Raw genomic sequence first — 27,158 nt, 5'->3', positions numbered from 1 at the left:
AGTTTCCTTCAGTTGACAATGTTCCAGGAGATCTGGAGTGTGTGTGTGTGTGCTATACAATAACCATTTGTCTTTGTTTGCTCAACAATTATCTTTTTCATATACAGCTGAATTTCATTTACTGAGATTATATATATATATATACACACACACACACACACATACACACACGTATATGTATATACATATGTATTATATATATATTCATGAGTAAGATTGTAGTTCTTTCTCATGGTGTCTTTGGTTATTGGTCTTTTTCAATCAATGAATTAAAGTTCTTTTCTGTGAGTTTGTATTAAACTTAGAATTAGCTGTTTTTAAATATTTGACAAAACTGAAAAATTATCTAGACCTGGTGTTTTCTTTGTGGAGAATTTTTTAAATGATTCTATTTCCTTAATGGTTAATTACATTTGGTTTCTATTTCTTCTTGGACAAATTACATTTTTCTAAAAATTTGCTCATTTCACAAAGAAGAGACAAACCAAAAAGCAGACTTTTTATAGAGCACACAGAGGAGAGATAGGTGGAGGATGGGTAATATGGGTGATGGGGATTAAGGAATGCACTTATCCTGATGAGCACTAGATGTTGTATGGAAGTGTGGAATGACTGTATTGTATGCCTGAGACTAATGTAACACTGTATGTTAAGTATAACCGGAATTAAAATTAAATTAGAGTTAAATTTAAATTTAAATCTGCGGGGCACCCAGGTGGCTCAGTAGGTTAAGTGTCTGATTCTTGATTTCAGCTCAGGTCATGATCCCAGCATTACGGGATTGAGGTCCATGTTGGGCTCCACACTGAGTGTGGAGCTTTTTTAAGATTCTCTCTCCCTCTCCCTCCTCCCCCCCTCACACCCTCCCTCCCTCCCTCTGCCCCTCTCCCCCTCTTACACTCTCTCTCTCAAAAAATTTTTTTAATTTGTTCATTTCACCTAAGTTTCCTAATTTGTTGGCATGAAGTTGTTGGTATTCCCTATTTTCTGTTTAACCCCTAATACATTAAGTATGCCTCTTCTTTCATTTTTAATATTGTGTTTATGTGCTTTTTCTTTTCTCCTTTGACAAATCTGTCAATGGTTTGCCAATTGCATTAGTCCTTTCAAAAAAAACAACTTTTGACTTGACAAATCTTATTACTTTTGTTTTCAATTTCATTATTTCAAAGTTATTATTTCCTTCCTTTTAATTTCTTTATTTACACTGTCATTCCTTTTCTAACTTTTTAAAAAGAAGGCCTAGCTTATTTTTTCAGTCTTTCTTCTTTCTTAAATAAGTACTTACAACTATAAATCTTTCTCCAAGTACCACTTTAAATGCATTTAAAAGTTTTAAGGAATTTTTGTAATCATTCAGTTTTAAGTATTTTGATAGTTTTTTTTTAATTCATAGGTTGTTTCAAAATGTGTTTTTTTAATTTCCAAATACATGAGTTTTTTGAGGTATATTTCCAAAATTGAATTCTAACTAAATTGTGTTAAAATCAGAATTTTTATAAGTGTTCTATTTGTGCTTCAAACAAATGGGGATTTTCCAGGTATTGATGCATATACATATTCATTATATCAATACTGATAATTCTATTGTTTAAATCTTATATACGTGTCCTTATTGACTTATCTCTTTTGAACTCACAATTACAAAAAGAAATGTTTTAATGACTCCCACTATTTTGATGAATTTGTCCATTCTCTTTGCGTAATAATGCTATAAATTTTTGTGTTTTACATGTTTTGAAGCCATGTTACTAACTGCATTCAAGTTTGGAATTAGTACATTTTCCTGGTAAATACAACTCTTGCAATATATAACGATTTTTATCCCTAGCAATGCTTTCTGCGCTGATCTCTACTGGTATTTTAGTAATACAGCCTCATCATTTTTTTTGCAATTGCTCATATATCTTTTTTTAATCTTTCCATGCCTCTATTATCTTAAGTAGGTTCTTAAAAATAACATTTTTCAAAATTTGTTTTTTAATCTTATCAACTCTTCCCAAGCCATTATTTTAATATATTTCAATTCTACCTTGATATTTTTTAACTCCTACAAATTCAACATTGTTTCTTTAGTTTGTATAGTCAATGTTTAGATTTACCCACACTTTGCTGCTGCCTCCTTCTCCTCCTTATTCTTCTTCTTTAAATCCCTCCTTGTATCTCGGATCTTACTTCTGGAATAATTTTCTTTCTACCATAAAAACACTCTAGAATTTCTCTAGGAAGAGTTTTTTGTTAGTAAAATCTGTTTTGTTTGCCTGGAAATGTATTTCACTTTGTTCTTCAAAGATAGTTTCTCTAGGTATTAAATTCTATTTTCTTCTCAGCATTTTGAGGATATTATTACACTGTCTTCTGGTAACTAGCGTTGCTAATGAGCAGTCAGCTACCATTGTAACTGTAATTCTGTATGGATAACCTTGTTATGTGGGGCTGTTTTTATGACCTTTTTGACTTTGGTGTTCTTAAGTTTGACTATAACATATCTAGGTGTGGATTTTTATATATTTTTTTATTTATATATATTTATATATTTTTTTACAGTGTTACTTGAGGTATAATCAACTACAATAAGTTGTACGTAGAGTGTACAATTTTGATGTTGTTTAACATTTCTATTTAACAATAGAAAGGCAAGATCAAAGTATGAAAGCCAGTCTAAAGGATAATTTTACAGACTTTCAGAATCTAGTACCTTGGGTTCAACAGCTGAATAAAAGGCTTTTGGTTATCCTTCTTTTGACATTACCCACCACATACTGGTAACCAGCAATTATGTTTGACAAAGAAAGAACCTTTTTAATTCCTAAAACTTTAACTCCATCCATCATAAAAATATAATTTTTATTCATCTTAACTACTTAAATGAAGGCCATGGCAGAGAGAACTTCTGAAAGATACTCCCATAATTGCCTATTACTGTCCAACACAAACTTTGCCTGGCCACTGTCTCTTGGATGCCCCCAAACATAACATACTTGTTCCTAATTTCCAACCCTTGTTCTCTAAAGCATTCATTCCCTTAGTTCTCTGCCATTCTAAATCTAGGTTCAATCTCAGCCCTCCCACAAAGCCTTCCTTAGTCTTTCTAGGTCATATCTCTTCTTCTGAGCTCTTTCTACATGACATAACTAATTACATCATCAGATAATCTGGTACACTTGTGTTACTGTTAAACAGCTTTGTGTATTTGTATGACTTGTCTCCCCAGTCACTAGAAGTGACTGAAGGACAGAGATTCTAAGTCTGGGAGTTACATTTTCATTTTATCCTCCACAGCACTTAGCACATGAAATACTTCCCTTAGCAGATACTTAACTCTAGTTTAATTGAATTTAATTAAAATCATCCATTGCATAAATGCCTTTGAAAGCCAATTAGATGCTATCTCTTAACACCACAGTTCTAGTTAAAGGAATTATTCAATTGATGGAAACTTAGCCTTTTCTGTTCTGCATGACTAACAATAACTTTCACAAAAAGCTATGTTTCCTATCTCTTAAAAGGACCCTACGTGTTACTAGGATGCCTCTCCATATAACACTGATTAAAATTTGTTAAAATTTAGAAAGTTATAGGGGTGCCTGGCTGGCTCAGCATGGTAGAATGTGTGACTCTTGATCTTGAGGTCATGACTTCGAGCCCCATGTTGGGTGCAGAGATTACTTAAAAAAAAAAAAAAAAAAAAAAAGCTGGGGAAGTTATAGAAAAGGATGATTACATATTTAAAAATTTAAAACTAGGCCACATGGATAAGGCAGAGACAAACACAGAACTCGAGATTTCAAGGTTTTTTTTTTCAGTGATATTTTTTTCATGCCTGAATAAATTCCCATTCTTTCTCTGAATCCACTGTAAATCTAACATTTGTTAGCTCTAGATGGCAGGAATTTTAGGCTCATTTAAGCATTATGGAAGGCCAAGATCAGTATATCAGTCCTAGGGTCCTAGAACTCTAAGAGGGTTCTACAAGAGGCTAAGTATAGAAATATGGTTGACAGCAACCAGACTATGCTGAACTCAAATCCAGTTGCTTCTATCTGAGAATGGGAGCTATGTTAGCAATTATTCTCATTTCTCTAAAAGAGATTTTTACCATTAATTCTCTTAGTTTTAAAATGATGACAATTTTTACTACCCTTTATCCTTTTCCCCAATCTCATTCTCCTCTACCTCACATGCAACCATTCTAATGTGCAACTTTTTATGTGTGTACTATGTATACTGTCTTGTGTTTCACTTTATATTAAAGTGCTGTTGCATTGTACATCTCATTTTTTTTCTACACAGCACTATGCTTTTAAGATGCATCAGTTTGCTTTCTTTATATTTAACTATTGTTTCTAACTACTACTATTAAGATATACCTTCACCACATTTTGTTTATCCACTCTCCCAGTGATAGAAATCTCCAACTCCTTGCCCCCAAATAACACTGCATTTTTAAAAAAACACTGTATGGGCAAAACAATACATGTAGGTAGGTTGCATTTAGCCTTCAGACTGCCAGTTTATTTATAACCTCTAACCTCAACTTGCTTATAACCTCTAAGACAAATCTCTTGCACAACACCTGAAATTTCTTGTCTCCCAGTTCCAAGAAAATAGAGTAAAAAGAAAAACAATAACAACAAAAGTATTTAAAGTTCTGTCAGCCATTCAAGCATGAGAGAGGTCATTATGTGTGACCAAGCTGACATTTTTATAAGAGAAAATTCTGAAACCACTACGTCAATGACCAAAGTACGTGCACTTATCCTAGAGAAGTACTGATGGCTGGCGGATGTCAGCTGCATCTTCTTGCATCTTCACTCTCCAATCCACTGGGTTATTTGAACCAGAAAAGAGAGCATGGCTGACACAATGGGGCCCCACCTCTGTGAGTCACAGACATGCCTTCTCCAATCTTAAGTTATCCCGCATACAGACTTCCTGTTTAGGAAGTATTGAGGTGAGAAGCAAAGTCAGGAAAGAACATAAGGGTATGGTAAGCTATATGAAAACAAGCTTGTTTGAATAAAAACCAGCTTGTTTTAAAAATATATTAAAAATCTGAACTGCTTTAGTTCACAAGGCTTGCTCTTTTGCACTTTAAATACGGGGCACCTGGGTGGCTCAGTTGGTTAAGTGTCCGACTTCAGCTCAGGTCATGATGTCGCAATTCATGGGTTCGAGCTCTAAGTTGGGCTCTATGCTGACAGCTCAGAGCCTGGAGCCTGCTTCGGATTCTGTGTCTCCCTCTCTCTCTGCCCCTCCCCTGCTCATGATCTCTTTTTCTCAAAAATGAATAAACATCAAAAAAAAATTTTTTTTAATGAATCTCCCATTGCTATTATGGGTGCTTCCTTGATTTAGGTATCAGTCATCTCCACCAGACCATTTTGGAGGCAAGCCTAGACTGTGGGGCAAGCATTGAGGGGAGTTACAAGAAAGCTGTTTTTGAGTACCTACGAAAACATAGCAAGAGCCTCCCAACCATAAAGGGAATGACTGTACTGATTAAGTAACTCCTTTGAGATTCAAAAAATGTCCCAATTACGGAGAATAAACTGAATCAAACATACTTGCGTTCTCCACCAAAACTTTTGGCATGCGCTGGCGGTTCATCAGGAGTGGGAAAGGATCTCGCCCATCATTCCGTTCATGGACTTCTCGAATTTCAACTGTGTCATCCATAAGATAGTAATGAATGATATAGTTCCGACATTCACCAAACATGCTGTCTGTATCATCCCAGATTGCATAGAATCGAAGAACCTTTGAGACATACAAAGTAGTGACTTAAGTAAGAATTATACAAGAGGAGAGGTTAACTTAGCTACTCTGGCATTTATATATCAGACAATGATGAAAAGGTTAGCTGCAAAGACTATGACGTGATCTCAGTTGGTAAAAAAAAAAAAAAAAAAAAAAAAAAATTCACCAAAGATACAAAAACATCTGAAATTATATACCAGGTGTCAACAGCTGGAAAGTATTAAATAACAGACTTATAAGTTTGCACTGAGAAAGCAGAATTCGCTTTGATCCAAAATATTAGTGAAAGAGAAGCCAAATTAAAACAGCAATGGAAACTATAAGATAACTGATGAAAGAAATTGAAGACACAAGCAAATGGAGAGAGATTTCGTGCTCACAGATTAAAATAATTAATACTGTTAAAATGTCCACACTACCCAAAGCAATCTACAGATATAATCCAATCCCTATCAAAATTCCAATGGCGTTTTTGCAAAACTAGAATAATTCTAAAATTTATGAGGAACCACAAAAGACCCAGAATAGCCAAAAAACTCTTGAGAAAGAACAAAGGTGAAGATATCATGCTCCGTGATTTCAAACTATGCTACGAAGAGTCCAGAAACAAATTCACACTTATATGGTCAACTAATTTACGACAAATGAGGCAAGAATATACAATGGGGAAAGAGTCTTTTCAAGAAATGGTGCTGGGGAAACTGGATGGCTACATGCAAAAGAATGAAACCGGGCGACTTTCTCAAACCATACACAAAAATAAACTCGAAATGGATTAAAGACCTAAATCATAAAACCCCTAGGAGAAAACATAGACAATAAGCTTATTGACATCAGTCTGAGCCATGTTTCTTTGGATGAGACTCCACAGGCAAGAGAAACAAAGGCAAAAACAAATGAGATCACATCAAACTAAAAAGCTTCTATACGATGAAGAAAGCGATCAACAAAATGAAAAGGCAACCTACTGAATGAGAGAAGATATTTACAAATCATATCTGATAAGGAAGGGATTAACATCCAAAATATGTAAAGAACTCCTACAATTCAATAACAAAAAATCCAACATTCTGATTTTTAAAAATAGGCAGAGGATCAGAATAGATATTTTTCCAAAGAAGACATACAAATGGCCAACAGGCACATGAAAAGATGCTCAAAATCACTAATCATCAGAGAAATGCAAATCAAAACGCCAATGAGATATCACCTTACACCTGTCAAATGACTATTATCTAAAAGACAAGAAATAACAAGCATTGGTTAGAGAAAAACGAACCCCCATGCACTGTTGGTGGGAATGTAAACTGGTGTAGCCACTATGGAAAACAGTATAGAAGTGCCTCAAAAAATTAAAAACAGGGGTGTCTGGGTGGCTCAGTCAGTTAAGCATCTGACTCCGGCTCAGGTCATGATCTCATGGTTTGTGAGTTTGAGCCCTACCTCGGGCTCTGTGCTGACAGCTCAGAGCTTACAGCCCACTTTGGATTCTGTGTCTCCCCCTCTCTCTATCCCTCCCTGCTTGTGCTCTGTCTCTCTCTCTAAGATAAATAAATGTTAAAAAACATTTTAAAAAATTAAAAATAGAACTACCACATGATCCAGCAATTCCACTACTGGGTAGTACCCAAAGAAAATGAAATGCTAATTCTAAAAGATATAAGCACCCCTATGTTCATTGTAGCATTGTTTAAAATAGTCAAAATTTGGAAATAACCTATCCACCAATGGAGGAATGAATAAAGAAGATGTGGTTTATATATACAATGGAATGCTACTCAGTCATATAAAAGAATGAAATCTTGCCATTTGCAACAACATGGATGGACTCTGTGGGTATTATGCTAAGTGAAACAAGTCAGACACAGAAACACAAATACTGCATAATTATCGCTTACATGTGGAATCTGAAAAACAAAACATGTTTTGTGAACTCATGTTTGTGAGTTCAAGCCCCATGTCGGGCTCCATGTTGACAGTGCAGAGTCTGCTTGGGATTCTCTCTCTCTCCCTCTCTCTCCCCCCCTGCTCACATGCATGTGCACACACACACTCTCTCTCAAAATAAATAAATAAACTTTAAAAAACTAAAAAACAAAACAAAACCCAGTTCATAGATACAGAGAACAGATTAGTGATTGCCAGAGGGTAGGGAGCTTGGTGGCAGGGTGGGAGGGTAGGGGGAATGGGTGAAATAGGTGAAGGAGTTTAAGAAGTACAAACTCTCAGTTATAAAATAAGTCATGGGGATGTAATGAACAGGATGGGGAATATAGTCAATAATATTATAAAAACTTTGTAATGTAACAAATGGTAAGTAGACTTATTATGGTGACCATTTTGCAAAGTATTCAATTGTCAAATCACTGTGTTGTATACCTAAAGCTAATATAATATTGTATGTCAATTATACATCAATAAACAAAAACAAAAGAAAAAAGAGCAATGTGTTTTATACAGGGGTCCATATGTAGTAATAGAGGTATACGTGAATGGTTTATATGTAATTAGTATGGAAAGAATTTTCATTCATTAATCAGTCTTTTTTTAGTTACATCAACATACATCTTCCAGTAACAGTATCGACAATACAATCTATAAAGACAAAATAATAACAGATACATGATTGATATAAAGAATGTCCTTAAAAGACCATGCTAGTGCTAGGCAAAATTTTCTGAACTAAAAGCAATTACATTTCTGAGAGGGAAACAGCAGCAAAGAAGCACTGAGGATGACCTCTTCATTTTCTCTTTCCCTTTGTACAGAAAGGAGATGGCCCAAAACTGCCTCTACATACTAACCCACAACAGGGAGGATAGGGTGGGTGGAACAGAGCTGGAAGATACCCAGAACATTCTGTACTTATACATTCATATAAAATTTTTAAGAGGAGGCGCCTGGGTGGTTCAGTTAGTTGAGCATCTGACTCTTGATTTCAGCTCAGGTCATGATCCCAGGGTCATGGAATCAAGCCCTACATCAGCCTCCACGCTGAATGCGGAGCCTGCTTCAGATATTCTCCCTCCCTCCCTCCCTCCCTCCCTCTCTCTCTCTCTCTCTCCCTCTCTCCCCGCCCCTCCATGCTTGCAAGCACTCTCTAAAAAAACAAAAAACAAAAAACAAAGAAAAGAAAATTAACAAGGAAGCATCTGCAATGAGAGTCCTGTGAATTAACTATTTTAACATTACAAACCTACCTATATGCAATAGCTTTGAAATTTCCCAATAATTCTCTACTTAGGATTTCCCAAAGGGGGCTATGAAATGAACTCATATTTTGGAAAAGAAGTAGTTCGTTGGAAATGTAAAGTGGGAAGCAGACATAACTCAGGAATTGCTTTAAGATTGAAAAGTTTGGTGGAACTCGTAAGACCTAACTCCACAACCTCCTTTGGGTCTCTAATACAAAATTTAGGCATTCCTGTACCGCTAACTCTAGACGAAACAAAAGATAGCACTGTATCCAAATGGATAAACTACAGATGTAATGTTTTAAAACACACAGCTACCTGAATAGCTTGCTAATAAACATACACCACATTTGGAAACGAGTAAACCTACATAGGTGCCTACATCACTTACTTGTTTGTCAAAGGTGAGAAACTGCTTCAGTTGGTCAAAGTCTGACGGGGTGACATACTTACGAAGAGGCTGTTTGCGGAGTTCAGTGTAAGGATCAAGAGCCATCTTCTCTGGTGGATTTAATTCAATTCCTTGACTTTCCAAAAATACCTAAATCATTCAAAAGTAATAATGATCATCTCTCTTGAAGCTTCCTGAAGTATTAGATGGTATAAAGATAAGTGTAATTTCTATGCCATTTTCCAAATTAACCATAAGTTTGCAGTTTGAGGTACATCTTAGCAGCACTAAACCTCCAACTGACCCGGGGCGCCTGGGTGGCGCAGTCGGTTAAGCGTCCGACTTCAGCCAGGTCACGATCTCGGGGTCCGTGAGTTCGAGCCCCGTGTCAGGCTCTGGGCTGATGGCTCGGAGCCTGGAGCCTGTTTCCGATTCTGTGTCTCCCTCTCTCTCTGACCCTCCCCCGTTCATGCCCCGTTCATGCTCTGTCTCTCTCTGTCCCAAAAATAAATAAAAAACGTTGAAAAAAAAAATTAAAAAAAAAAAAAAAACCAACCTCCAACTGACCCAACACCAAAATGCAAATAATAACTGATAATCACCTTAAGTATTCTATATTATAAAACTGCTAGGCAATATGCCAAGCTAATTGGAAGACATGATAGTAAGGTAACTGCCTCCAAATACAAATTTAGAACAATGAAATTTAGTTAGGTGCCCAAAAACAGAGTAAGTCCTAGGGATTGCTTACATACATACATCTGAAACCCAACCACAGTTTCAAACAATATGTAATTCATGTTTTAGGGCTGGGGGCAAGATACAAAATGGCAAAGTTAAGCTAAAATCAAATTCCCAGCTTTCCAATTCACCAAAAACAACTATGTGATTAAACCCCCATGCCCATCTCTCTCCAAAAAAGGAAAAGAAAAAGCACACTCACTGGTTATTTTAGACCAGAAAATATTTCAGCAAAATAGAAAAGACAAACCAAGTACTCAAATCTCACCAGAAAAAGGAAGGTATCTAAACTTGATATGATCTTGTTTAATTTGCTAATTATGAATAAGTATAATATTTTCGGTACCTATAGCTTTTAATACAACTTGACATTTCTTTTTAAAAGCACAATAAACTGTACTTTTTTTGATAATCAGAAAAGAAAAGAATAATCTCAGGGGATCTGTTTACATTCTGGAATTAAAAATTAATCTGAAATCTGGGTTTCTTCTGGGAATTATGTGATTTGCTTTTGGACAATTCAACAGAAAATATACAGGACTCAGGGCCAAGATACTTGGGTTCTAATATTAGCTCTGCTGCTAACTAGCTTATAATTTTAGTCTTCAAAGCTTCACTAAACAGTTTCCAATATCTTTTCAATATTAAAATATTGTGATCTTAATGTCCATTAAAACTGCTGAAATGGAGATAATGACTAACAATATTCTCCTCTCTCTTGAGATGGTGTATTAGTGAAGCAGGATTATTGATTGAGGTATTTAATGGGGGGTGGGGAGGTGGTTACTCCTTTCTGTTGTTTTCAACAGAAAACCAGGCCCTTTGTTAACCTTACCTTCGGAATTCTGGCAGGAATGCAGAAGCTTCCTGAAGTTGACTATTCTTCCTGTCTCTTAGAACTCTTTGAAGAGATTATTCTAAAGTGCCCCAGAAGGAGGGGAGAGAAGGGAATGTTTTTGAAGGCAAGGACAGAGAAGGGGGAAATTCTCCCAGCCTGGAGAACAGACACAAGTGGGTGGGTCTCAGAAGAGCAAGCCTCCACTTGTGCTCCTAGGGTGCTGGGAGCACATGTGCAGCCAGTCAGGCACACCAGCCTCAGGCATTCGGGGTCTCAGTATCCTACCTAGCACCAAAGCATCAAGGAGGCACCCTTGGTCATTGACAGCCTATGGACCCTGCCTGTATGACCCCATTAGGCCTGGGTGTGCCTTCCTTGTTGTTCTTAGGGCTCCGAATTTTTGGCAAAGCTAGGGGTTAATAGAAACACCAGCCCAGTTGGATTGGGACTCAAGTAGGTTTTAAGTTATTTTTAAAACACAAAACAATATTTCCTGCACACTTGCATTTGTGGAACAGGATTCACATCTGCTATACTACTGGTAATACTCTAACAAAGATGATAAATTCTAGATCTCTGATTTCTAGAGTTTTTTAATTTTTTTTATTTAATTAATTTTTTTTTTTTAATGTATTCAGTTCATTCTGTCTATAGGACCAACATTTATTTGGAACAGTGAAGAGGAGGTGAGAAGGGAAGGTGATGGTGTTATATTTGATTCGAGGTTGTTCCTTGTTCGAACCACACCATAAAGACAACTACCTTCTTTATCCAGTCATGGGTCCCGCCCTAAAGAAAACCATCAAATTAGATGTGTATACATTTTAAACTGTTATAGGATCCAACTTCTAACAGATCAATTATTGAAAACATAAGTCAATCTAATCACTAGTACCTAAAGTATACAGCTCTAGTCAATTATCAGTCTAAGTGCAAGGAGGCTGTGATAAGTACTTAATGTCACTAAACTGTACATTGAAAAGTGGTTCAGGTGGTAAAGTTTATATTAGGTACATTTATCTCACACACACACACACACACACACACACAAGGTGGCTGTGATGTGCCTTAAGAAGAAAATACATGTGTTAGATAAGCTTCCTTCAGGCATGAGTTCCAGTGCTGCCAGTGGTGAGTTTGATGTTCATGAGTCAACAAGATATTTTAAATATGGCATCTTTAAACAGAAACACACATAAAATAAGGTTATAGAAACCTACCCCAGTATTTCTCGTAGGAGCAATGGATTCGTATTTGCTAGTTAAGGGTTTATGGTGACTTTATAGAACAGAATTACTGTGAAAAATGAGAACTGACTGTAACTGGCTTAGATTACTGCTCAGAAATGAACTGCCAACATTCAGATTGTCCATAGACAATTATAAAAATAACTGCAACACCTGAAATTTACATAACATTTTATAATTCTTCATTATTGATACAATTCTGAAACTGCCTACCATAAAAAAGGACCTTAAAAACCTAAAACATGAGAGACCAAAACATGCTTAAAGGGGACAATATTTCAGAGATGGTCTAGCACCTCTACCTTCTACACTGTTTTTCTCTGTTGCTCTGGAATGGCACGGATGCCAGGCTCCTCTCTTCACTTCCCTGAGGTCTCTGTTCATGTGTCATCTTACCAGCGAGGCCTTCCCTGACCAGCCTCTATACATAGCACTCGCCTCACACTCCACTCCCCTTTACTCAGCTCTAGTTTCTTCTACAGCTCTCAGCAACATCTGACATGTTATATATTTGTTTGCTTATTGTTTGTCTCCTCTAGCCAAAATGTAATAGCCTTCCTAAGGGCAAGTCTATATCCTCGGCCCGCCCCTAGGACCATGTTTGGTACAGAGCCAGCGATCAATCAGTATTTGCTAAATGAATTACTAAATGCAAAAAATAAATAAATAAATAAATTCATAGGAGCTCAGTGAGGTAAAGATTAATCACATGTGGCATTAGGTAACATGAAATGAAAGGCATAAAATAATTCAGAAACTATACCTTCGCTTCTAGAAATTTTTATTTTTTTATTTTTATTTTTTTTAGAAATTTTTTTAACTAAGACAAATTGAGAATTGACTTCCTAACACCTACATTTTGTGGTAAAGAAACGATAACTTTAAGTTGTCAAAAATCCATATTTATGAAATAGAGGAAATGGAGGCTTCTTCTCGATATAAACAAGTATTCTCTTTTAAAAATGATTTCAGGAATTCTTTAGATAGCAAGTTTCTCCAGAATATAGCAAGTATGATTTACAGGAAAAATATGAACTGCACAAAAACTGTTAGGCTCATATCTTCTAATAAAGGTAATACTATTTTTGTATTCCATCAAGGGTACTACCTCCTCTGTCTTCCATTTGTACTGGCATGGAACTGGTTCCTTATCAAATGATTCAGCTCTGATGAGAGTTTAATTTTACTTGAATGGATATGTGAAAAAAGTGATGTCACTACACAGTGTTGACACATATCAGCAACACACAAACACCAACTCAACCTTTATAATAATCCAAACAGGACAGACGAACAGAATCTTCCTCCTACCCTAATAAACAAAACATATCCTTATGTAAATTAGAATAATGCTTCAGACATCACAATTTCTAGAAACAAATACTATACCTGTGTGAATCGGTCACAGTCAACAAGGCGAAAGGTTTTGCCATAAATTGTAATGTTTATTCCTCGATTGAGGTCTTTCCAATGGTAATGATCTCCCTGGTCATTCTTGGCGAGCCGCTGGCGTTTGATTAACTTGCCTTGAAGGATTCCAGAGTTTTCCACAACAGGCTCCATGACAGACATGCTGTCATCTTCCAGGTAGTAGTAAATGTTCACTTGACGAATCCTATAATGTTCCTCAGTTGACATAGGAACATCTTCTTGAAAATAAGCATCAAATTTCAGCACCTATAACACATGAAACAGGGAGAAATAGCATTGTATTTATCTCTCATCCAAAAAATATCAGTACTCCCCTATAAAGAGAACCACTCAGGGAGAACTGAATACTCATCACTCCTATTTTCTAAATCAAAGGTTGCTGAATTATGGTCCATGGGACACATCTATCCCTGCCACCTGATTTTGTATGACCTGCAAGTTTTTTTTTTTAACATATTTAAGTGGTTAAAAAAAAAAAAGATTTAACAACACATGGAAATTATATGAAATTCAAATTTCAGTATCCACAAATAATTATGTAAATGATTAACATGTATTTGCTAATGACTGTTTTCCCATTACAAGGGCAGAATTGAATAGTTGTGATAAGGACCATATGGGCTGCTGCTGTGTCTCCCTGCAAAAAAATTCGTATGTAGAAGCCCTATGACTGCATTTGGAGACGGAGTCTTTAGGAAGCTTAAAGAAGGTCTCTAATCCAATTGAATTGATGGCTTTGTAAGGAGAGAAGATCTCTCTCTCTCAGCATACCCACACTGAGGAAAGGCCATGTGAGGACATAGCAAGAAGGCAGCCATCTAAAGCCAAGAAAAGAGCCCTCCCCAGAAACCAAATCAGCAGGACCCTTGATCTTTGACTTCCAGTCTCCAGAATCATGAGAAAATTAATTTTTATTATGTAAGGTACCAGTAAATGGTATTTTATTATGTCAGCTCAAGTAGACTAAGACAGCTGCAAAGCCCAAAATATTTACCATTTGGTCCTTTACAGAAAAAGTTTGTTGACCTCTGCTTGAGATATTTAAACTACATATAGACTATTTAGTCATGGTTCCTTGATGAGATGGCTTAAAGACCTTAAACTCTCCTAGCTTCACTTCTATATCAAAAATCTCTCTCAGAATTTCTGGAAAGAGTAAGAAATTTGGGCACAACTATGACTTCTAGTTTCAAAATGAAAATGAAGGCTCAAGTCCGTTTCTTTAAATGAGAGTCCCCTGTAAATGCATATTAATGACATATTCATTCTTAGAGAATTTATATGAATAAGAGTCAAATCATCCATCTACCACAGCATCTTTGGATGGCATATAAATACCCTCATTGTACTCAGAAACATATGGATAGATAGAGCAAAACCTCCAGGAAGCATCAGTGGGAAGTCAAAATGGCACACCGATTGCACATTTAAAAAACATTAAAAGCCTGGGGCACCTAGGTGGCTCAGTCAGTTAAGCGTCCGACTTCTGTTCAGGTCATGATCTCGCAGTTCGTGAGTTCAAGCCCCGCGTCGGGCTCTGTGCTGACAGCTCGGAGCCTGGAGCCTGGTTTGGATTCTGTGTTTCCCTCTCTCTGCCCCTCCCTCCCTCTCTCTCTCTCTCTCTCTCGAAATAAACAAACATTTAAAAAAATGTTTTAAACATTAAAAGCTTGTGTTGACAAGCTTTGGGATTAATTTTAAAATTTCTTTTATTCTGTTTGTATTTTTAATCTTTCTTCTCAGGGAGAGAAAATATTAGAATGGTGTTATAGGTAGGCAAGAGTGTTAATTTAACCCTCTACAGGAATTAGAGGAACAAACCAAGGAGACCCTTTGGTGAAAACACAAATGTGGTTTGATGAATGGGAAGATGAATAATTTTATACACAATGATGTTGCTAAAAAGGTATAGTGTACCATGGAAAAACAAGATTAAAAACCAAAAGAGAATGGGCAATTGCAGAGGTGAAATATGCATACAATGGAGTTAAAGCCCTAAAACTCATTATAAAAAGACAAAATGGCTGAATGGAATGGAACATTTGAAGGAAAAAGATAATATGGTAAAAGCAAAAGACAAAAGATCATTTTCAAGGAACATTTTAGACCAACTCTAAAGAATCGAAATGGAGACATGATCACTACTAGTGGGGACATGATCAATAATCCATGCGTGAAATGGTCTGCATTTGAGCCACCGATACATAAATACACAAAATGTGAAAGCCAGAAGTGATCAGCAAATTGAATCTCCCTCATTTTACAAAGGAGGAAACAGACTCAGCGTGGTTGAGTGGCTTGCCTGAGGCCAAACTTGGGGTTAGGGTCACGGCTGGGGCTGAAACTATCATAGACTCACAGAGAAACAAGAAAAAAGTAAAGAAATACCGTCACATAATTGATACTGTTTACTGGATGTTTATGTTCAGCCTGTGAATGGATACGTGAACGTGTTATCAGCTGAGTTCACTGAGATGGGGAAAAGGGGATTATAAGGATTCTGGCTGATATGTTAAAAAGATTTTTTAAATTAAATAATTATGAATGTAAATGATATAGTTTCACCACCAGGTTACTTTGTATCTTCCAGCCTCTAGTTTCAATAGCTACTCAATAAAAGTTAACTAGCTAGATGAACATAGTATAGACATGTAACGAAAATAATAAAGCGAAAAGAAAAATTCAAAAAAGAGAGAAAGAAATTAGGCTAGGATAGCTAACATAAAAACTGGTCAGTAGTTCTCTTACTCGGTTATACATAAACATCACCTGGAAATTAGACTCAATGAGGGTTACGGAGATATTTCCGTTTCTTAAGTCCCAGTAGGGATTCTGTGGCATGGCCAAGGTTAGGACTATCTCACTTTAGTTGAAAGAAGAGGCTCACTGACAAGGAAAATCAAGGATATGGAATCGTCAACAGATGGAAATAAAACAGCCTACATTACAAAAGCATATGGGTAAGTGAGAAACAAACAAAAATGTTACACTACCCTTTGGTTATGTTGTGCCAAATCTGAAATGTTCCCTGAAAAATAAAAATTTACGGAGACAGCCTGGACAAAACTGCAAAAAATGGAGTTGTTGTCATGATGACATTTTGCAATTCATAGAGACTAAGGTTTTGTCACATTACGGATAAGACTTTCAAAAAGTAGACCGCACAGAGCTGGTAAACATGGAGCAATATGAACTCAAGAATTCAGAATTCATCCAACTTTTCTTTAACTGTATTTGGAAAATATTTCAGTGAAGGCTACAGGGAATTATTTTCTGTAATAGGCTTCCTGACTAAAGAAAGCCTCTTTCAATCCTAAGCTCAGCTGTCTATGACTAAAGGTTGAGGCATTTGAACAATTTTCTCCTCAGTGCGCTCTGGAAAACCTGTGGTTAGCTGTTGACTTTCCTGCAAACAGTTGGCACTCAGAAATCTGAATTCAAGGGGCACCCTGAAGTCCCAGATGATACCTTTTTGTCAAGAGCCACATGTGCAGGAATAAATTCTGCAGGTGGGGCCTGCTTAGGTTGGCCATAAGTTAGAACTGATGCCTTGTTGGCCAACTCATCCAGCTCAGCCTGGGACAGCTGGTTGACTGGAAGCCGGTCCCCGCCTATCCCAACTGTTGGACGTCGAACAACTGCATAGCCATTCCTGTAGCCCAGTGTCTGGCTTCTATGAAATGCTGTTTTCTGAGGAAGAAAAGAAGTGGTTCATTAGTAATATTTTATAAATATGTTAGGCAAAAGAGCTAACTTTCAAAAGCATCATAACTTAAACCTTTGCTTACAAACATCACAAACCTTATATCAAAAAGTTTACCTAGACTAGAAGGTTCTTATGTTTTAAGCTAAAACACTTGGTCAGGAACAGGGAGAAAAGCAGCAGCCTGAGCTTAAAATAAACTTAAAGTCCTGCTCCAGAATGCCCAATTTAGTTACCAGTTCACTTTTCATGAGAAACTAAAATATTATCTCATCTATAGTCTTTTTTTAAAATTTTTTTTTAATGTTTATTTATTTTTGAGAGAGAGAAAGAGAGTGTGAGCAAGGTAGGGGCAGAGAGACAGAGAGAGAGGGAGACACAGAATCCGAAGCAGGCTCCAGGCTCCGAGCTGTCAGCACAGAGCCTGATGCGGGGCTTGAACTCACGAACTGTGAGATCATGACCTGAGCCAAAGTCGGACGCCCAACTGACTGAGCCACCCAGACGCCCCTATCTCATCTATACTCTTAATCCTTCACTTAATTCTTCCTGTGTTTTTAATCTTATCTAGTGCTCATAAACCATGGAACCTAGAAGATCCGACTCTGTGACATGAATTCTTACCTGAAATAAAAGGCTCTTCTTGTTATAGTAACACTGATGCCTTCAGACAACTCTTTGAAATGAAAATGGGTATTATATATTCGAAGTCTTGAACTCAATAATTCTACCCTTAATCCTTCATTTTAAAAATATAATCCAAAATTATGGGAAAGAACAATATGACTGAAGCTGACCATTATAATGTTAATTGCAATAGTAAAACATTGGAAATAAAAGACAAACATATGAGTTAATGATGGAAAAGTCACTTAATGGACTATGATGAAGCCATTAAAATATTGGTTTTAAAGACCGCATGGCAATCTGGGAAAAATGTTTATGATTTAATAAGCCCAAAAAAGCAGCATATAAAATTACATGTATACTATAATTAGAAGCATGCAAACATGTGCAAAGAAAGAAACTGGATTTGGATGTTCTCTGTATTCTTTCTGAATAATGTTGAGATATATATGTAAATATATAAATATACATTCATATATATATTACAACGAACACTTTTTTTTTGGTAATTAAAAGATTAAGTAAAAAAGAAAAAAGTGGAAAGGAAATATTTTCAAGGGCAGAGGAGAGATGAAAATGGTAACATAGGACACCGCAGGCTCCCTATCCCTCCACAAAGATCAACAATTGAACAGTTAGTTATCCATGGACAAAAACAGCTCTGGAGCAGCTCCGGAGTCCAGTTAGGAGGTCACAGCAATGCAGTGAAACAAAAAAACCTGAGAATAACTACACAAGGAGAGAAGGAAGACAGCTTCATTTTGCCTGCGTCATCTCATCCCCGAAACCAGCACTATTCAGTGCCAAAAGGAACTCCCCAGGCAGAAAGAGGTTCCCTGGCCAGGAAGGAAGAGCAGGGTGAGCAAGCAGCTTCTCCAGTCTTTTGAGGCATTACACAAAGGTCCCACTTCAGTTTCATCCCACCCAGACTGGCAAAGCTGAAGAGTAAAAAGCCAGTTAGGAACACGGAAGAAAAGGAGGGGTGACTGGCAGCAGGTACTCAGAGGGAGTGACTGTGGTGTGCAGACACCTGCTCTGCAGACAAACCCAGCAGATCTGACCACTGACCCAAAGCCAAGGGCCAGTACTGCTGCAGCCACTGGGTACCCCCTGCAGATGTCACCAGCTTTTACCCCACATGTATTCACGATGCCAGCCATCCGATCACCCTCCTCACTCCCTCCCCTCCCCAAGTTTTCTCCAGAGCCTGGGAACCACATCAGCAGCCAGCTCTGGCCTCTGCAGCTGCTTGAGTGCAAGATGCCAACACAGACACCCCCTGGCTGACTCCTCCCCAATTCACGCACTTCAAACTAGCCCCTCTGGCTGTGCTGCACATGACCCAACCATCATCAGTCATCACAGGCTTCTACAGCAGTGTGCACACCAGAGAGGAGAGTGTGTAGCCACAGGAGGACACACCAACAACCAGGGCCTCTACAGCGGCCAGTGAGCCCATAGTTGGCCCTGGCCCTTGCCTGCTCTGGCTCCCACCGCTATGTGTGTGTCTGCAGATGGCCCCTGCCCCTACAGAGGCTCCCACAGCTGGCACCCTGCAGACAAGTATGTGTACACTACCTGTTCCAGCCACCACTGCTGTTTGCCCTGGTCCCTAGCTGCTAGACCCAGAGGTACTACTAAAGACCCCAATAGTCCTTGAAGCCACTATGGACCCCCTGTACTACCTGCAAAGGACTAACAGTTGTCAGTGCTGCATATCCCAGTGGCCTGGGCCAAAGAGACATCATGTCCCCCAACCTGAACCCAGTGCTGCCACACACCCCTGCACTTGGTGCCCTACATACACCACTAGGCCCAGGATCACAGCAAGCTTCAGCACGCCTCCACCCACTCCCTTACCACAGTCAGTCCATAAAGTCTGGAAGAGGTGACTGCTTCTTCATGTGAAGGCACTTATGCAAGATACAAGGATCATGAAGAATCAGGGAAACATGACTCCACCATCTATAGTAAATAGTCTCAAAGAAATGGAGAACCAGGAATTGCCTAATAAAAAAAAATTCAAAATTGTCCTAAAGATGCTCAGAGACCTACAAAGAATACAGATAAGCAATTAATGATGTCAGGAAAACAACAAAGGAACAAAATGAGAAGTTCAACATAAAAAAGAACCAAACAGGAATTTGGGGGCTGAAGAACACAATGACTCAACTGAAGATTCCAACTATAGCTTCAACAGAAGAGTTGAACAAGCAGAAGAATCTGTATGCTAGAAGACAAATGAATTGAAGTTATCCAATCAGAGGGAAAAAAAAAAAAAAAAGAATGAAAAGGCATGAAAAAAGCCCATGGGACTTATGGGGACACCAACAAGAAAAATCATGTTTGCACCACTGGATCCTTCTCTAGGAGAAGACAGAAAGGGGTAGAAAGATTATTTAAAAAAATAATGGCTGCAAACTTCTCAAACCTGGGGAGAGATGTGGACATTCAAGTTCATGAAGCTATAGGTATCTCAAAATTTCACTCCAAAATAATCTTCTCCAGGACACATAATAATAAAACTGTCTAAAATCAAAGACAGAATTTTAAAACCAGTAAAAGAAAAAAAACTCTCTCATACATACAAGGCAACCTCTGGATTTCTCGGCAGAGACTTTGTAGGTCAGGGGAGAATGTGATGATCTATTCAAAGTGCTAAAAGAAAGAAACTGCAGGGCACCTGGATGGCTCAGTTGGTTGAACATCTGACTTGGGCTCAGGTCATGATCTCACAGTTTGTGGGTTCGAGCCCCACATCAAACTCTCTGCTGTCAGCACAGAACCCACTTCAGATCTTCTGTCCCCATCTCTCTGCCCCTCTCCTACTCGTGACTGCTCTCTCTCAAAAATAAACATTAAAAAAAATAAAGAAATAAAAGAAACTGCCAACTCAGGATACTTTTCTGGAAAAGATGTGCTTCAGAAATAAAGGCAAGATGAAGACTTTCCCTAATAAATGAAAGATGAGAGGATTCATTGCCACTAAACATGCCTTAGGGGAAGGCTGAAAGAAGTTCTTCAAGCTATAACAAAAAGGCATTAATTAGTAACATGAAAATAAAACACCTGGGTAAAGGTAAGCATATAGTTGGATTCAGAATACCCTAATAACTGTAACATGGTGATATGTTCACTTCTTAACTCTAGTATAAAGATTAGAGAACAAAAGTATTGAAAACCTTTCTAGCTCCAACAATTTGCTAATGGATAAAAAATATAAAAAGATGTAAATGGTAACATGAAAAACATAAAGGGAAGAAGAGGAAGAGGGTAGAGTTTTTGTATGTGATCAAAGTTGAATTGCTGTCAGTGTAAAATAAATATAAATATAGATATAGATATAGATATAGATAACATATTTATGTTATATGTTAAGACTCATGGTAACCACAAAGCAAAAATCTACAGTAGATTTACAAAAAGTAAAGAGAAGAAAGCAAAGATACTGCTATGATAAATCATTACTTCACAAAGGAAGACGCAAGACAGGACGAAAGGAACAAAGGAACCACAAAACAGTCAGAAAACAATAAAATGGCATTAGTAAGTCCGTACCTAACAATAGTTACTCTAAATGTAAATTAATTGAATTCTCCAATCAAAAGGCAAGGTGGATGACTAAAAAAAACCCCACAAGATCCAACTATATGCTGTCTATACTATAAGAGACTCGCTTTGGCTTGAAGCACACACATAGGCTGAAAGTGAAGGTATGGAGAAAGATAATCTATGCAAGTGGAAACCGAAAGAGAGCATGGGTAGCTATATTTCTATCAGACAAAATAGACTTTAAGCCAAAAATGGTAACGAGACACAGGTGATCATTATATAATGGTAAGGGGATCAATTAATCAAGAAGACATAACAATCACCTGAAACTAATATAACACTGTGCTACCTATACTGGAATTAAAACAGAGTGAGAAAAAAAGATATAACGATCATAAATATATATGTACCCCACACCAAAGCACCTAACTATATTAAGGAAATACTAACAGATCTGAGGGAGAAATAGACAAAACAATAATAGTAAGGGATTTCAAAGGATAACTCACAGATAGGAAATGAACAAGGAAACATTGGATTTGAACAATACTTTAGACCAAATGGACCTAACAGACATATAAAGAATAAGCCATCCAACAATAGCAGAACACGCATTCTTCTAAAGTACACAAACATTTTCCAGGGTAGGTGACACGACAGGTGACAAAAAAATCTCAACAGACTGAAATCATACCGAGTATCTTTTCCCAACACAATGGTATGAAAATAGAAATCAATAACATGAAGAAAGCTAGAACATTCACAAATATGTAGAAATTAAACCACACACTCCTGTACAACAGCGGGTCAAAGAAGAAATCAAAAGGGAAATTAAAAAATATCTTGATGGAACTGGAGAGTGTGATGCTAAGTGAAATAAGCCATACAGAGAAAGACAGATACCATATGTTTTCACTCTTCTGTGGATCCTGAGAAACTTAACAGAAACCCATGGAGGAGGGGAAGGAAAAAAAAAAAAAAAAGAGGTTAGAGTGGGAGAGAGCCCAAGCATAAGAGACTCTTAAAAACTGAGAACAAACTGAGGGTTGATGGGGGGTGGGAGGGAGGGGAGGGTGGGTGATGGGTATTGAGGAGGGCACCTTTTGGGATGAGCACTGGGTGTTGTATGGAAACCAATTTGACAATAAATTTCATATATTGAAAAAGAAAAAGAAAAAGAAAAAAAATATCTTGAAACAAATGAAAATAGTAGCATAACATATGAGAGCGTCTGGGAACCAGCAAAAGCAGTTTAATAGGGGATTTTATAGTGATAAATGCATGCATTAAGAAACAAGAGGGGCGCCTGGGTGGCTCAGTTGGTTGAGCGTCCGACTTCAGCTCAGGTCATGATCTTGCGGTTGGTGAGTTCGAGCCCCGCGTCGGGCTCTGTGCTGACAGCTCAGAGCCTGGAGCCTGTTTCAGACTCTGTATCTCCCTCTCTCTGACCCTGCCCTGTTCATGCTCTGTCTCTCTCTGTCTCAAAAATAAATAAACGTTAAAAGAAAAAAAAATTTATAAAAAAGAAACAAGAAAGATCTCCCTGATACCAAAACCAGATAAGGCTACTATATAAAAAAAAGTTACAGACCAATATCCTTGATAAATATAGATGCAAAAGTCAAAAAATTTAGCAAACTGTATTCAACAGCTCATTAAAAGGATCATACATCATGATCAAGTGGGATTTATGCTTGAGATGCAAGGATGGTTCAACTTACACAGATGAATACATGTTATATACCACATTAATAGAATGAAAGATAAAAATCATATGATCATCTCAATAGAGGGAGAAAAACTGTTTGACCAAATACAACATCCATTCCTAATAAAAATTTGACAGACTGGGTAAAGAAGGAACATATCTCAATGTAGTAAAGGCCATAATGTGACAAGCCCATACCTAACATCCTATTCAATGGTGACACATTGAAACCTTTTCTTCTAAGACCAGGAACAAGATAAGGGTACCCACTTTTACCACTCTTATTCACCATAGTACTAGAAGTCCTAGCCAGAGCAATCAGGCAAAAAAGGAAATAAGAGGAATCCAAATAGGAAAGGAAGAAGTAAAACTATTTGTATGCAGATGACAGGATCTTACATTCAGAAAACCCTAAAGACTCCACCAAAAAACTGTTAGAACTAATCAATGAATTCAGTAAAGTTGCAGAATACAAAATTAACATATAGAGATCAATTGTGTTTCTATAGACTAACAATGAACTATCTGAAAGTGAAATTAAGAAAACAATTCCATTTATAATAGCATCAAAAACAATAAAATACTTAGGAATAAATTGAACAAAGGACATGAAAAACCTATGCACTGAAAACTGTAAGACGCTGATGAAAGAAATTAAAGAAGACAGAAACAAATGGAAAGATATCTTATATTCTTGAATTGGAAGAATTAATATTGTTTAAAGGTCCACACCATCCACAAAGTGATCTACAGATTCAATGCAATCCGTCTCAAAATTCCAATGGCATTTTTCACAGAAATTGAAAAAAAATCCTAAAATTCACATAGAACCACAAAAGACCCCAAAAAGCCAAAGCAATCTTGAGAAAGAACAACAAACCTGGAGGTATCATACTTCCTGATTTCAAACTATCATTACAAAGCTATAGTAATCAGGGGCACCTGAGTGTCTCAGTCAGTTGAGCATCCAACTTTGACTACAGTTTAGGTCATGATATCACAGTTTATGAGTTCAAACTCCACATTGGGATCGCTGCTCTCAGCACAGAGCCCGCTGAGGATCCTCTGTCCCCCTCTCCCTCCCTCCCCCACTTGCACTCCCTCAAAAATAAACATTTAAAAAATTTTAAAAATGAAAAACAAAAAATAAAGCTACAGTAATCAAAACTGTGTGGTACTGGCATAAAAAGGAAACACATAAGCCAATGGAACAGAATAGAGCCCAGAAATAAACTCATGCATATATGGCCAACTATCTTTGACAAGCATGCCAAGCATACACAATGGGGAAAGGACAGTCTCTTCAATAATTGGTGCTGGGAAAACTGGGTATCCCCATGCAAAAGAATGAAACTGGATCCCTATTTTATGGAACTCACAAAAATTGACTCAAAGTATACTACTGAAGTCTTAAACATAAGACCTGGAATTGTAAAATTCCTAAAAGAAAACGAAGGAAAAAGCTCCTTGACACTTTGTGTCATATCAAAGTCTTGACTTTGGATATAATGCCAAAAGTACAGTCAGCAGAAGCAAAAATAAACAAATGGAACTAGATCAAATTAAAAAGCTCTGTATGGCAAAGGAAATAAAATGACAAGACAACCTCAGGAATGGGAGAAAATATTTACAAACTATCTTAGTCTGTTCAGGCTGCTATAACAAAATACCACACACTGGGTAGCCTCCCACCCCTCTTAGTCATTATGGTTCACCCTCTGAATGCTTTGAGTGTTACATATATATAGTTCTTCAGTGCTGAATAAAGACAGTGAACATGTTTCCCAAATTTCAAATAAGGCAAATAGGTTGACACTTGGCCAGTGTATTTAAAATATAAAATAGGTCTGGGTGCCTGGGTGGCTCAGTCAGACTCTTGATTTCAGCTTAGGTCGTGATTGCAAGGTTCGTGAGATCAAGCCCCACATCCCAATCCCTGCTTGGGCTTCTCTTTCTCTCAAAATAAAAATAAACTTTAAAAAAATAAATAAATTATGTCCAATGCACAGTTCATCTTACACGAAGAACAGCAATGTATATTCTCAGAGCCTGGCACCTCCAGTCCACACCTTTGTAAATCCCCCAAATTGACTCAACCCTGCCTTGTGGGTAACCCACATTCACCAACACCAGATGCTTAGGCTCCTCCTGCACAGGACGGGAATGTGCCTACAATATTTTTTAACTTACGTAAAATGGAAAACTCCACTGAAGCAAAAACTCTATAATGCTGTGTCTTCATGCAGGAATAATTATCAAGAAGAGACTCAGAATTCAAACTCCTTCACCAAACTTTCAATTTCAATTCAGTCTCCCAAAGAAAATAAGTTGACTACATATTTTATCTTACCTTTATACCCATGGAAAGGAACTTGTAACTTAAATTATTAAACTATACAAATTATCATCATCTCATCTATGATAGCTTACTGAATCTCAATATTAATCTTCAAACATATATTTCAGTAACCATGTCTGAACTGAAACAAATACTAAATAATCTTGTCAAAGGCTAAACTATGTCAGAAGGAGAAAAAAAAACAAAAACAAAAACAAGCTTTCCCCCCGCCCCCCACCCCTGCAATTTTGTCTACAGAATACAACTAAAAACAGTTAAAGTAGGGAAAGAGCAAAACAATCTAGTCAGGAATCTTTTGTACAAATGTTAGAGAGAAAAGAATAGAACTGGGGAAGAAAAAAACAACTAATCAACTATGGTTGAAGGGACGGAATGGAATTATCTTCTACAAAGCGGGGAGGTATGGTTTGGGAGGAAGATAGGCAAGTGTCAAAAGTCTGACTTTTGGAGAAACCGAAGTTGTGAAAGAAGATAAAACAGGGCTGGAGAGAAGGTGGGACTAAGTTGTAGACAAGGCAGGAGTGCTGAACGGAAAGGGGACGGGGCTAGGTAGAAGCATAAACGAGGAGGGCAGAGACTGCGGAAAAGGACCTGGCGGAAAGAGGAGAATGAGTGGAAATGATATACAGAAGGCAGGAAACCAAGCTGGGAGGGGGCAAGACTGCTGGGTCCAGGATAAGGAAGAGGAAGGAGGCGGGCGGGAATGATGGGCCAGGGAAGATGGGTGGGATGGGGCTGTGGGAAGGAGGACGAAGTTGTAGGGAGGCTGAGTGGGAAAAGGGGCTAGGCTGGGGAACTGAGCGCGGTTACGAAGGGAGCTGGGCAGAGAGGGATACGGGATGGGACAATGAGCTAGGGAGGAAACTGGGGCAAACTGAGATCTGGAGGGAGAAGAGGCAGGGACCAGAGGAACAGGGTAGGAGGACAACGCAGCTAGGAGGATGAGAACAAGGAGGCCAATGTCTTGCCCAGGTGGAGTGGAAAAACTAGAGGATGAGGCCGAGGGCAAAGGATGGGAGAGGAGGAGGACGACGGCATTGTGGAGGCGGGCAGAGAACAGGTGGGGACAGAGGACGGGTTTGAAGGGACACAGGGCAATCTTGGGAGGAGGAGGCTGCAGGTGCGCTAAGCAGCGAGCCCTCGAGGCCGCCTGCGCGTGGGGCCAGGTGGGGGTTGGGCAGAGAAGTCCTCACCGTGGGGTCCCTAAAGGACGAGCCCGGGAGAAAGGGCAGGCCATGCACAGGGTTGGACACCATGGCGGCCGCTTTTGCCGCCTCCAGCCGGGTAGAGTGTTGGGCGCCCCAGTTGCCGGGGCGACGAGCCGCGTTTGTGGGCCTCTGGAAGCTCCATGGTAATGCCAAACTTCCGGAGCGCCGCGCTTGGGGGCGGGGCCTGAGGAGCGGGTGCAAGGAGTGAGCGCATGCGCCACCCCCAGGATCCGGCGTTCCGTTTGAGAGGTGGCTACGGACTCAGTGGCTGTGACTGGGGCGTTGCGGGGCGGGGTGGAAGGACGTGACCGCAGAGAGGGTGCCATCGTTGCTATGAGGTCCAGGGCGGGGGTAGCGGTCCCCTTAGATGAGCTACGGTGGAGGGGAAGGTGCTTCCTT

At 38.3% G+C, this 27,158-nt stretch overlaps 1 protein-coding gene across 1 annotated transcript in view; it reads right to left on the bottom strand.

Annotated features, from left to right (window-relative positions):
* Positions 1-26,877, bottom strand: part of EFHC1 (EF-hand domain containing 1) — a 66,648-nt gene extending 39,771 nt beyond the window's left edge. The window contains exons 1-5 of the mRNA XM_049653804.1: positions 26,745-26,877; positions 17,071-17,292; positions 13,561-13,848; positions 9,346-9,495; positions 5,568-5,760 (exon numbers count right to left, since the gene is read on the bottom strand). Coding sequence (XP_049509761.1) covers positions 5,568-5,760; positions 9,346-9,495; positions 13,561-13,848; positions 17,071-17,292; positions 26,745-26,807 — 916 coding nt within the window. The 5' untranslated portion in view covers positions 26,808-26,877. The remainder of the gene's footprint in view (positions 1-5,567; positions 5,761-9,345; positions 9,496-13,560; positions 13,849-17,070; positions 17,293-26,744) is intronic.
* Positions 26,878-27,158: the final 281 nt, after the last annotated feature.

The sequence above is a fragment of the Panthera uncia genome (assembly GCF_023721935.1).
Source record: "Panthera uncia isolate 11264 chromosome B2 unlocalized genomic scaffold, Puncia_PCG_1.0 HiC_scaffold_24, whole genome shotgun sequence".
Lineage (NCBI taxonomy): Eukaryota > Metazoa > Chordata > Mammalia > Carnivora > Felidae > Panthera > Panthera uncia.
This window is presented reverse-complemented; position numbering and strand designations above follow the sequence as displayed.